The sequence below is a fragment of the Vipera berus genome (genome assembly GCF_964194415.1).
Source record: "Vipera berus genome assembly, chromosome: 7".
Taxonomy (NCBI): Eukaryota; Metazoa; Chordata; class Lepidosauria; order Squamata; family Viperidae; genus Vipera; species Vipera berus.
This window is the reverse complement of record NC_138209.1, coordinates 12,476,885-12,490,558: the sequence shown is the minus strand read 5'-3', so window position 1 is coordinate 12,490,558 and position 13,674 is coordinate 12,476,885. Positions and strand designations below refer to the sequence as shown.

At 41.7% G+C, this 13,674-nt stretch overlaps 1 protein-coding gene across 1 annotated transcript in view; it reads right to left on the bottom strand.

The window, feature by feature from the left end:
• ARHGAP24 (Rho GTPase activating protein 24) overlaps positions 1-13,674 on the bottom strand; it is a 446,454-nt gene that overhangs the window by 67,677 nt on the left and 365,103 nt on the right. The window contains exon 4 of the mRNA XM_081332696.1: positions 6,058-6,180. Within this exon, the coding sequence (XP_081188822.1) occupies positions 6,058-6,180 (123 nt within the window). The remainder of the gene's footprint in view (positions 1-6,057; positions 6,181-13,674) is intronic.

The following is a 13,674-nucleotide window of genomic DNA, read 5'->3' as shown; positions in this document are numbered from 1 at the left end:
CAAAAATGCAGAGGATCTGCAAAATCAGATTGATTTAAAAATCAAGGAACACAATGAAAAAAGGGGACCAAGAGTAAATATAAATCAGACCAAACTAATTTCAATGTGCAGAAAAACTAAATCGCGTGAAGTGTTAATACCACTTTACAACGCTTTGGTAAGGCCACACTTGGAATACTCCATCCAGTTTTGGTCACCATGATGTACAAAAGATGTTGAAACTCTAGAAAGAGTAAAGAGAAGAGCAAAGATGATCAGGGGACTGGAGGCTAAAAGATATAAGGAATGGTTGCTGGAATTGGGTATGGCTAGTTTAATGAAGAGAAGGACGAGGGGTGACATGATAGCAGTGTTCCAATATCTCAGGAGTTGCCATAAAGAAGAGGGAGCCAAGCTATTCTCCAAATCACCTGAAGGCAGAACAAGAACCAATGGATGGAAACTAATCAAAGAGAGAAGCAAGCTAGAACTAAGGAGAAATTTCCTGACAGTTAGAACAATTAATAAGTGGAACTACCTGCCTCCAGAAGTTATGAATTCTCCAACACTGGAACTTTTTAAGAAGAGACTGGACAGCCATTTGACTGAAATGCTATAGGGTTTCCTGCCTGAGCAGGGGGATGGACTAGAAGATCTCCAAGATCCCTTCCAACTCTTCTTGTTGTTGTTGTTGGTTGCGAAGTCGTGTCCGACCCATCGTGACCCTATGGACAATGTTCCTCCAGGCCTTCCTGTCCTCTACCATCTTCTGGAGTCCATCTAGGCTCACGCCTACTGCTTCAGTGACTCCATCCAGCCACCTCATCTTTCCCAGCATTTTCCAACTCTATTATATTATTATTATTATTATTATTATTATTATTATTATTATTATTATTATTATTATTATTATATTGTTATTGTTGTTGTTGTTGTTGTTACTGAAAATATCAATGTGGGGATAGTGTCTGTCTTTTAGGATCAACCATCAACAGTAAGGGAATAAGCCGTCAAGAAATATGTGGCAGATTGATACTTGGTAGGGTAGTCACTGGGAAAGATATTGAAATGCTGTGATGTGTCTACACCCAGAAAGGCCAGAATTATGGACTCCATAGGTATTCCCTCTGACGCTCTTTGGAAGCAAAAATTGGAGTCTGAAGAAGCAAGATAGGGTGAGTATTGGCACCTTTGAACTCGGAGAAGACTCCTGAGGATTATTTTTTAAAGTTAAATTATTTAACAAAAGACAACTTACACTTAAAGACAGTACAATCATGGAACATTTCTTGGTTTCTCAAGACTAATGGTACATCCACATTTTGAGGACCTTCTGGAAGGCCAGCAGGATTGAGGCCAAGCTCAACTTGGGAGACAATTATGTTCCAGAGGACGTGTGCCACAGCACAAAAGGCTCTTTTCTAGATCCCACAATATGCCCTTTCTGCCAAACATGACGGGAACGGTTAATGTCGTTGGGGAGAGGTGGTCTCTCAAATAATCTAGCCCCATCCCATGTCAGGCTTTAAAGGTCATAACTAGCACCTTCAATCGGACCCGGGAGATACTAGCAAGCAAAGCAGCTTGCAGAGTGTTTCTTAGAGCACATATAACTGCAATGCTGCTGCATTTTGTACCAGCTGGAACATCTGGGTCCTCTCCAATGTTGCATTCATTCAGGAAGTGACTGGAGAATGAGTGAGTGAGATTGGAGCCTCATGATCCAGGAAACAATTCAACTGGTGCATAACACAAAGGCCCTCCTGGCCATGATTGTCACCTGCTCTTTGACTAGGAGTTGTTCACCAACCTTAAAACCTTAACCCTAACTCCATCCTCAATCCTAACCCTAGCCCAGATTTCATACTAGGTCTGTTTGGGGCAACTCCATCCAGCATCAAAAATGGTAAACCCCAGATATATAAAATTCCAGAAGCCAAAGTTATTCAGTCTTTCCGGGGTTCAGTCAAAGCTTGTTGTTCCCCATCTGGATCCCCACAGCTTCCAGGCACTGAGAGAGGACATCACATCACTTAACTGACCTAGTGAGACAATCCGTAACTTCTCTCCACAATGATGGATGATTTCACTCCGCAGCTTCATGTAGATATTTAATAGAAGAAAAAGTACTGAGCCCCTGGATCCTCACATGATAGGGGCCAAGAGCTGCACTTCTTGCCCCCAATTACACCAGTTGGAACTGGCCTTGGAGAAAGTGAACTGGTGCAATACAGCATTGCTCAGTCTCAATGCCCAAAGTCAGTCCAGAAGAATACTATGGTTGATGGTTTCGAAAACCACTGAGAGGTCAAGTAGAGTCAAGATGGATGTCCAGTCAAGTTAATCTTTCATTGATGTCTAGGAGCACTCTACCTTTTCCTGTTTTATCCCCCTCAGCTCTTATGTAAATTATGATGAAAGATGGGATCCATGGGAGAGAAGAGATTGCATGGCTGTGATTTGATCCAAGGCCACAGCCACCATCTCCTTTTAAGTGGCAACTAAGGCCTCGGTCTGACCATGCAGCACAACACCAGGAATAATTTTTAGCTCTGGAACCCCTTCTGGGTCCATCAGTTGCCACAGTTGGACCAGTATAATAGCTTGCACCTTCCTGGATGGGAGGGAAGCATCAGAGAATCTTATAGTCACCTGGGAGTGATCTGACAATGGCAGGGCTCACAAAGAACTCCCCCAATTCCAGATCATGGTGCAACTGCCCTAAGGAGAAAGCCAGACCAGATGTGAAACCATCATCCTATGCCAGGTTCTGGATGACTTGAGATAGTCCCATGACTGTCTTGGTGGTCATAAACACCTAAGCCACTTCAATATACCTCCAAGAGAAGGCAGATTGAAACTCCACTGCCACCCTAGAGATGAGTTAAGGGATCTTAATTCGATAGCAACAATCCCAATTGATCCCTAGAACTAAACTTAAGGAACAATGCCTTACACTGGGTAATCTTTGGACTAGTGCCCTTCAAGTTGTAAGAGACTCCTGGATGACACTCCTGCCCTAGAATCTCGTGGATGCCATGCCTGAAACCTATTGGCCACATTACCTTCTGGATCCAGCCAGGATTCGGTATTACAAGCAAGTCATCATATGATATGTAAGTCAGGCTATTCTCCAAAGCAATGGATGGAAACTAATCAAAGAGAGAAGGAACCTACAACCAAAGAGAAATTTCCTGACAATTAGAACAATTAATCAGTGGAACAACCTGCCTCCAGAAGCTGTGAATGCTCTAACACTGGAAGTTTTTAAGAAGAAACTGGACAGCCATTTGCCTGAGAGGGTATAGAGTTTCCTGCCTGGGCAGGGGGTTGGACTAGATGACCTCCAAGGTTCCTTCCAATTATTATTATTATTATTAATTATTATTAATTATTATTATTATTATTATTATTATTATTATTATTATTATTATCATCATTATCATTATTATCATTATTATCATTATTATCATTATTGTCTTATTATAGACGGACTTAGCATTAAGCCTAGGCACCACAGGTCTGCTGACCAAATAGAAGGAATGAGCATAAAGAGATGGGACATGAAAACAGAAATAGCAATCAGTCAGCAAAAAATAGCAGTTCATTTTTGATTATTTCTTTAAAAAAAATCCCCCAAGTGTTTTATATCTAAAACTGAGTATGAGAAATGGGTGGCCAATAAATGAAATAAAATAAATTGTATTGAACACTCTACCAACAAACGTGAGTTAGTTAGGGGTATGTTAATTAAGCTAACTTAGTTAAATGGCTGTGTAGATTCTCCGTCATCCAGGTATGGTTGTCCCAAAGGTGCTCACTCCCCACCAGAGTTGAAAAAAATTCTTAGATGAGAAGCATCTTCAGAGAAAAACAAGAAAGTCCAGTTGCCTCCTGAAAAAGCACCTGTGGGTTAACTGAAGTTGTAAAAACATACCGTTTCAGTTCCTTATTCCCGGTCCCACCTAAACTACTTTTGAGATCCATCTCTGACATGTGTAACTAGCCTTGTGCATCCTATAGAAATGAATTCCATGTACATAACAATAGACCTCTGTGAACCAGCTGGTGGAAGCCCATCTCTTCACAAAAGTAAAAGCTCCACCCTTCACATAGCACCGGGGTGCAGCTGATTTGCTTCATTTATCACTTCAGTTCAAAATAATGGCTTCCCTGCAGGCATAAAAGCTCTTCTCATTGGCACAAAGTGATGTAAAGCAGTTATTTGCTCCAACCGTTACAAGACAAGCTATATCCTTTCACTTAGATCAAAGCAAAGCACCCACTTGAAAATTTGCAAATCCCCACTAATATCAGTGCGAAACCCAGCTAGGGGGCAGCATCTAGCTGACCGTAGCTGATCTTGAAAAATCTAAGCAGAATCAGATCTAGTTAATTGTTCTGATCTGGCACTTCCAGGAAATTATGGATTATGTACTGTAGACTAGGATATCGAATGCAGGCATCCTGATATAAATAAGTTAATGGCAAATCATTTCTATCACACTACAACAAGCCTATATGGAAATGTTCATGCTGTTCCCCTAGAATTGAGTGCAACTCAAAGAAGCCTTTAACCTTTTAATTTACATGTTGCATGAATTTCTGAATCTAATACCAAGCATCTTAACTGGGAAATCTTGGATGCAAGCATTTTGAAAGTAAAAATAACATTTCTATTTATTTTCTATTTCTACTCCCATGTACAGCTAGTACATAAAGAGCATACGAGAATAAAAAAAAAGACCTTTAATACTTCACAGGGATAATTATTAGAAGCAAAAAAACCCCCACAAACTATAACAAAAACAACAACAACACAAACTACAACCAACATTTAAAATAGTTAAGCGACAGCAATCAAGCAAAACTACTTTTACAGTGAATTAGCTTGTTTACAAACATTTAAAAATAAAACTCCTTGGACGTTTGCAGCTGCAAAAGAAAAGGCCAATATTTCTAACAGTCCCCAAACTTTGCGGGCTTCATGGTCCAGTTGCGGGGTGGGTGAGTAGAAGGGAACCGGGCTGTGTGTGAACAGTGGGCTGGCACACATGAGCGTATGTGACTCAACTGATGTGAGCAGCAGGCTGGCGCGCACGCAGCTCAACTTGTGCAAGTTGGGCTCACATGTGTGCACATGCATGTCGGCCCGCCACTCACGCAGCCCAGTTGCAAATCAGTTGTAGCTTGGTAGTGGGCCACAGCCCAGGGGTTGGGGACCCGTATGTTACACTACAGAGGAATTGGGTTTACATGAGTACAAGACTAACTTGGGAACAACAACTACAGCAACAGCAACAAAAACAAAAAAGTTGTAGCGTGTTCAGTGAGCACAGAAAAAAAAATAACTGTAAGATTAAAACACAGATAAAGTGAAATTTGAACAATGATATTTGGTTCATCATCACATTATCTCACTAATGCCTAATAATGAGCTTCTATGACAACTGTTCTTCTTTGACCACCCTCATTTATGAAAATACAACTTTGCTAGTTGATAGTTTTCTGAAGATAAAGGCTATTTTAGCAACAATATACTGACAGCTTAAGGCCAGCCAAATGATCCATGTACTATATCGAGTGTACATGTATGTTTATGCACACTCACATGCACACATGATATACACACGCACAGTAATATACTGAAGGTTATTAAAGTCAAGGAAAGAATAAGATGACCAGTGAAACAGCTTATTGACTATATTATTCTTAATTACTGATACACATGAAATCAAACCAATATATGTATTTATTGATCCATACTAGAATTCTCATTTCATTTCACTGGGTCCTTAGCGCTCTCTGAGTTTGGTGTTTTTTGCAGATGTTTCATTACTAAACTAGGTAACATCATCAGAGCGTCTAGCACTGATGATTTTGCCCAGTTTGCTAATGAAACATCTGCAAAAAACAGATAAACGAACAGCCAAGCTCAGAGAACACCAAGAGCCCCACACCCAATTCAACCTTGAGCTACATATATTTTCTTTTATGTTTTATTTTTTTATTACCAGCATTTTCTAAGAAGCAGTTTAAAAAGAATTAACCATAGGCAAAATTAATTTTATTTCTCACCTCCTCCAAAGGGTGCCCATATAACCCTGCGGATGGACCTCACCCAATCCTCCATGTCATTCTGAGTGCTGGCCATAAGGAGGTAAGTCTCATGATTTGATGTCATTCGTTCTCTGTCTCCTCCTACAAAAGAAAAAAACCCAACAACACTGTAAAGAAAGTTGTTGTCTTTTGACACAAATATTCACACTTATGTCACTGCTGGAAAACCCAGCTGCAGAATCACGGTCAAGCAGTAACCGAAACATCATGGATAGTTCATTACCCAAAAGGAAGGGAGGGAAACCCCTCTTACCACTGGAATTGGAATTGCTTATTTATGAGGTATGAAGGCTATTAAAGGTAACCTGCCTGTAGTTATCGATCATCTCTTGTGGTACACAATTGCAAGACAACAATTAGGGTTTAAAGCAGAAAGAATATTTTTAATTCTGCTCAGCAGATTTGAAATGCATGAGAAGATTGGTACAGGTGCACTAAAAACAACAACAATTGGGATGCTATGGTGGTGAAGTTTACCACTGGATGAAATTGTCCCCTTCTCCAAGCACCTCAGAAGAGCACACAACTGGTGTCCAAACACTTTAAAAATATTATTCCACTTGGAAAAGTGCTCCAGTGGCCTAAAAATTCATTCAGATCACGATAGACAGAGAGGTGGTGGCCAGGCCTGGTCACTGATTCAAAACAAACAAGTAAATAACCCTAAAATGCATTGACCTCAGCTGGCAAATTGAAGGGACGCGGTGGCTCAGTGGGTTAGGACGCTGAGCTTGTCGATCAGAAGATTGGCAGTTTGGCGGGTCGAATCCCGAGTGCCGCGTAGCAGAGTGAGCGCCTGCTACTTGTCCCAGCTTCTGCCAACCTAGCAGTTCGAAAGCACGTAAAAATGCAAGTAGAAAAATAGGGACCACTACGGTGGGAAGGTAACAGCGTTCCGTGCGCCTTTGGCGTCTAGTCATGCCGGCCACATGACCACGGAGACGTCCTCGGACAAGCGCTGGCTCTTCGGCTTTGAAACGGAGATGTGCACCGGCCCCTAGAGTTGGAAACGACCAGCACGCATGTGCGGGGGAACCTTTACCTTTACCTTTACCTCCGCTTAGGACCACAAGTGAGTCCAAAATTTATGTTGTTAGGCAAGACAGTCGTTAAGTGAACAGTGCCCCACTTTATGACTTTTCTTGCCACAGTTGTGAAGTGAATCACTGCACCTGTAAAGTGAGTAACACGGCTGTAAAGTGAATCTGGCTTCCCCTATTGGCTTTGCTTGTCAGAAGGTCGCAAAAAGGGGATCACATGACCCTGGGACACTGCAGCCGTCCTAAGTATGAACCAGTTGCCGAGCATCTGAATGTTGATCACGTGACTTTGGGGAGGCTGCAATGGTCGTCAGCGTGAAAAACCATCCTAAGTCACTTTTTTCAGGACTGTTGTAACTTTGAACGGTCACTAAATGAACTGTTGTAAATCAAGGACAATCTGCATGGTGAAACGGACTTTCTGAAGACAGAAAGTAGAGTTAGTGAGTTACTATTTCCTGCCAAAGACACCTTCCTTCCTCCCCCATTCAGTAATTCTCCCTCTCTCTCTCTCTCTCTCTCTCTCTCTCTCTCTCTCTCTCTCTCTCTCTCTCATGTTTCCCACAAGTAACACAAGTTGTGTTTCCAACACTGAGATCATTGCCATTTGCTAACATCTGATGGGAAGAGTTGGGATATTAAATAAAAGAACCATATATAGCTTTTTCTCTTAAAACTCATCTGAGAAACGATTATGATTTTAGTAGATTGTACAGCTTCAGCTCCAGAATACTGGTGAGAAAACATGTCCATATTGTGCAAGCTACAATACTAATAAAATACAGTTTACACATAGAACAGCATTCTCCTGTGGTTTTTTGTTTTTTGTTTTGCTTTTTTTTTTGTCTTTGACATGGGCCTCAAAGCAATTTACATAAAAAGCATCAAATATTATTTCATTCCTCTGTCAAATGAAATAGTTTTAATTGAAATCTTAAAATTGGCAGGAGCAGAGGTAAAACCTTCTCTTGTATATTAAAAGCCGGTGCGTGTTTGGCAAAATGAAAACATTTTCTCTGCTCTGCTGAACAACAAGGAAGGAGCTAATTATCTCATCTCATTTGGGAAGAAAGTCATGTATAAATAAACACGTAACCTATGCCCCCATTTTATAGAATGGGTTTTCTGTTTTAAAGAGTGGAGTGGAGTGAGTGTAGGGACATAGCACGGTGGGACTAGGTTGCTCACTGATCTTTTGAAACCCTCACTAAATAAGAAATAAAAATAAAAAATGGGAAGCTTGCCAGACTGCAGAACCTCAGTACATCTCATATGAACACATCAAAATCTCATCAAACCTTGATAATTTCACACAAGACGGTCACCACATTATAAACAAGATGCTGAGACTGAGTGCAGAGAAGAGCCACTAAGATGATTCGGGGCCCGGAGGCTAAAACCTATGAAGAACAGTTGCAGGAATTGGGTATGTCTAGTTTAATGAAGGGATGCGGTGGCTCAGTGGGTTAGGACACTGAGCTTGTCGATCAGATGGTCGGCAGTTTGGCAGCTCGAATCCCGAGTGCTGCGTAACAGAGTGAGCGCCTGTTACTCGTCCCAGCTTCTGCCAACCTAGCAGTTCGAAAGCACGTAAAAATGCAAGTAGAAAAATAGGGACCACTAAGGTGGGAAGGTAACAGCGTTCTGTGCGCCTTTGGCATCTAGTCATGCCGGCCACATGACCACGGAGACGGCCTCGGACAAGCGCTGGCTCTTCGGCTTTGAAACGGAGATAAGCACCGGCCCCTAGAGTCGGAAATGACTAGCATGCATGTGCGGGGGAACCTTTACCTTTAGGTAATGAAAAGAAGGACTAAGGGTGACATGACAGCAGTGTTCTGATATTTGAGGGGCTGCCACAAAGAAGAGGGGGTCAACCCCATTTTCCAAAGCACCAGAAGGCAAGACAAGAAACAATGGATGGAAACTAATCAAGGAGAGAAGCAACCTGAAACTAAGGAGAAATTTGCTAACAGTGAGAACAAGTAACAAGTGGAATGGCTTTCCTTCAGAGGTTGTGGGTGCTCCAACACTGGAGGCTTTTAAGAAGAGACAGGACAGCCACTTGCCTGAAATGGTAGAGGATCTCCTGCCTGAGCAGGGTGTTGGAGTAGAAGACCTCCAAGGTCCCTTCCAACTCTGTTATTCTCTTCTGTCCTGTTAAGATCCTGCGGGTTTTTGTGATGCCCGCAGGATCTTAACAGGACAGAAGAGAATAACAGATCACAATTACAGATCAAAATTTAGTAAAGCAAATTAGAGATTTAAATTGTGCACATATAAAGAGGATATATAATGCTTTAATTGAATTGGATTCGGAAACGGAACTGGTTAAAGACTGCATGATAAAGTGGGCACAAAATATTCAGGAACCAATTTCATTGGACACCTGGGAGATAATTTGGGTCAGAAATGTTAAAATTTACTCAGGCTCAAAATTTAAGAGAAAATTTTTATAAAATGTTTTATAGATGGCATCTGGATCTCAAGAAGTTGTCCAACATGTATCCTAATTTACAGTCTAAATGTTGGAGGTGTGGTAGTTTAGAAGCTACCTATTTTCACATGTGGTGGACTTGTAGAAATATAAAAGCTTTTTGGATTAAAATTTGGTGGAACATTCAAAAGATTTTTAAGAGAAAGATAAAGTTTTCTCCGCAATTGTTTTTATTGGGTATTGTTGTAGATTGTGATGTTAAAGAAACTAACTTGATGTTGAACATGATAACAGCAGCACGGTTACTGGTGGGACAATATTGGAAGAAGGATAGTTTGCCCACTATAGAAGAATGGGTGTTTAAAGTTTCGAATCTTGCAGAAATGTCTAATATTTCTGCGTATTTGAAAGATCATTCACAGGAAAGATATATTTCAGTTTGGAGGAGATGGATAAATTATATTCAGAACAAATATGGGACTAAAAAGTTCCATTTAGCTTATGAGTAGATTTTAGTGGGATATTGTTACTGGTACGTTGTTTGTAGTTATGTTAAAGGGGAGTTAAAGCACATTATGAATTTGGTTAATTGTATATTATGCACAATTTTTATTTAGAATATGATTATTGTAACTATAATCCTGTATTTAGCTCTGGGAAGTGGGGGGGGGAGTGGGCGGGTTTGGGGTGGGAGGGATTTGGGGATATATTGTAAAATTTTGTTTTTGTAAAACTTTTTAATTAAAAAAAAAGATCCTGCGGGTTTTCTGCTTTTATTGTCTTTAGCACAGGACATTGCATGAGAATGGACACCGAAATCTCCAGGTCCAGAAAAGATTGTCAGTCTAACTGAATATTTTAACTGCAGTTGTTTGTAGATTTGTTACAAACATCTGGAAGCTTGTACAGAAGACATTCACTAAAACAAATAATGACAGCAACATGGAGGCAAAGGGAAACAGATTTCATTTAAAGCCTCAATAAGTTATTAACAATATTAGTGATGGGGGGGAACATTTATGGCCTGACATTATAAGCAGTGTGAGACCCAGTTTGGTGTAGTGGTTAGGGCACCAAGCTAGACACCATGAGACCGTGAGTTCTAATCCCACCTTAGACACAAAGCCAGTTTTGGGTGATCTTGAGCCAGTTATTTTCTCTCAGCCCTCGGAAGGAGGCAATGGCAAACCGTTTCTGAAAAATCTTGCAAAGAAAACTGTAGGGACTTGTCCAAGGCAATCTCGGAGAATCGAATGAAAGGAATAAAAGGAATAAAAAAAACCCCCACCAGCAGCATTATTCTTTTGGATAATACCCTATAACGGGGGTCTTCAAACTTGGCCCTTTTATGACTTGTGGACGCTGAGGAAGTCCACAAGTCATAAAAGGGCCAAGTTTGAAGATCCCTGCCCTACCACCTGAAAATCAGATCCTGAGGAAACTGATTTTAAGATGCAGCTGAAGCCACCTCTGAAACGCTGCATGAGCTGAACTCTTCCCAGAAAACATTCATGGCTAAGTCCTGACTGACAGATGATTTACCAACTGTATTACTCTGCTGTCTTTTTACGGCCCCACAGCACGAGTCCAAAAGGCAGCTGCTGTAACATATTCTCAAGCAGAAGGAAAAGTGGCAATTTTCCTAGCTGCTAAGAGCTCCAGTTTTGTCTGACCACTAAAGGCTCAGCCAGTTCACAACTGCATTGTAAAACAGTCCCAGGGTTTCTTCCTATCTGTTATCCGGGAATTTTCAGCCTTCTACTTCCTTTCAGGAGCCAACCACATTCACACGGTTACTGGAAGTTAAGAAGTGCAAATATCTTGATTGCCCTCAGTGAGCTGAATTTAAACGGGGAGCTATTAAACACCAGCCTCTAGCATTCTTCTTTTTCCCAACAATGACTCGGGGCTCTACAGGGGGAAAAAAACACTTTTCATTAGCTTGCTTTCTGATAAATGTTTCTCCAGATCCTTTAGATTACAAATCCCACTATGTCTTGCCATAGGCCATCCTGGGCTAATGGCAGTTAAACTCCACCTCCGAGAGATCTCAGGTTGCTTTTTCCCTTTCGTATAAAGCGAAGTCTTCTGAGCATGATGATGAAGAACTCAAAACTCATTTTTCAGGACTTACCCTCAAGACAGGTTACTTCAGCTCTTCTCTTATTGCTTCAGTTGTGTAGCTTTGAACACTTCTGTTGGTGCTAGAGATGTCACTAAAACTCTATGAGTGTGCTTTTATGAACACACATACTTCAGCCTGGGTCTATGTGAGGTTCTCATCTGGAATTGTCCTCTTAAGATGCCCAATGCATCACAGCAAGTCTGTTATAGAAGTACATTCACCATCATTGTGTTATTTATGTGACTCTTTCCTTGAACTGGGTTTTAGATTTACTCTTGGGGCTTGAATTTAATTTAATTGTTTTAATTGATTTTAATTTTTGTATTTCATGGTTTTAACTGCCCTGTAAACCGCCCTGAGTCCTACGGGAATAGGGAGGTATAAAAGGTAAAGGTAAAGGTTCCCCCGCACATGCGTGCTAGTCGTTTCCGACTCTAGGGGCCGGTGCTCATCTCCGTTTCAAAGCCGAAGAGCCAGCGCTTGTCCGAGGACAACTCCGTGGTCATGTGGCCGGCATGACTAGACGCCAAAGGCGCACGGAACGCTGTTACCTTCCCACCGGAGTGGTCCCTATTTTTCTACTTGCATTTTTACGTGCTTTCGAACTGCTAGGTGAGCAGAAGCTGGGACGAGTAACAGGCGCTCACTCTGTTACGCGGCACTCGGGATTCGACCTGCCAAACTGCCGACCTTCTGATCGACAAGCTCAGCGTCCTAACCCACTGAGCCACCGCGTCCCTAGGGAGGTATACAAATATAAATAAATAAATAAATAAACAAACAAACAAACAAACAAACAAACAAACAAACAAACAAACTCAAGACTCAGGAAATCAACCAAAATTGCTTTTTGTTTTGTAGCAAACAGATTTCCCCAGAAAACTGATGGACTGGCCCCTGTGAAAATGGTAGAGCTGCCCTCTCAAGAATGCTAGGACTCTTCAGCTGAATCTAGAATGAATCACAAAGCCATTCCCTCCTACAGAACCGGTTTCCGAAATGCAAAAGCAGAGTAACAGCCTCTTGAAAAATAAATCAGTAACCCAAACATTTGATTTAATTAAACAAAGGCTTGGGGTCCTTCTGAGATTTCTTCTGTGGCTTGGAAGGAAAAGGATAGAAAATTGGAGGATATTAAGGAAAAACAAACAGGAATTGGAAATCAGTCATGCAGTTGAAGAATGCTCCTTTCCAGAAGCTGGCTCCACAAGAAGGACACTCTATGTATGATTTGCATCAGGAGGAAATCACTTAACCGTGTCACACCTCTGATCTGCACTTATGCTAGGAATTTGGCTGAGTTTCATTGCTATGTGCAATAGCAATACCGTAGCACTTAGACCAGTGATGGCAAAACTTTTAGAGACCAAGTGCCCAAACTACAACCCAAAACCCACTTATGTATCATCAGGTGCCGGGTGGGCGTGGCCAATTGGGTGGGCACGGCCCATTGGGTGGGCCTGGCCCATTGGGTGGGCGTGGCTGCAGTGGTAACAGCAGACTGGGTGGGACTAAAAAGTTCAATCAATCAATTCCAATGTTGTGAGATTTTTTTTTCCTGTGAGAAGCTGAAATTGATTGATTGAACCTTTTTTTTTTCACACAGTGACGGAGGCCTAAAGCGAAAACGTTTTTAAAAACCGAGCTGAAGGCCCAGGACTGGGGTGACGGCATGCGTGCCCACAGAGAGGGCTCTGCGTGCCACCTGTGGCACGCGTGCCATAGGTTCGCCACCACGGACTTAGACTTATACATAGCTTCATAGTGCTTTACAGCCTTCTCTAAGTGATTTACAGAGTCAGCATATTGTCCCCAACAATTTGGGTCCTCATTTTACCAACCTCGAAAGGATGGAAGGCTGAGTCAACCTTGAGCTGGTGAGAATCGAACTGCCAAGTTGCAGAAATAGCCTGCAGTACTGCATTCTAACCACTGCGCCACCATGGCAATGCTTATTCTCTATTCTCAAAATG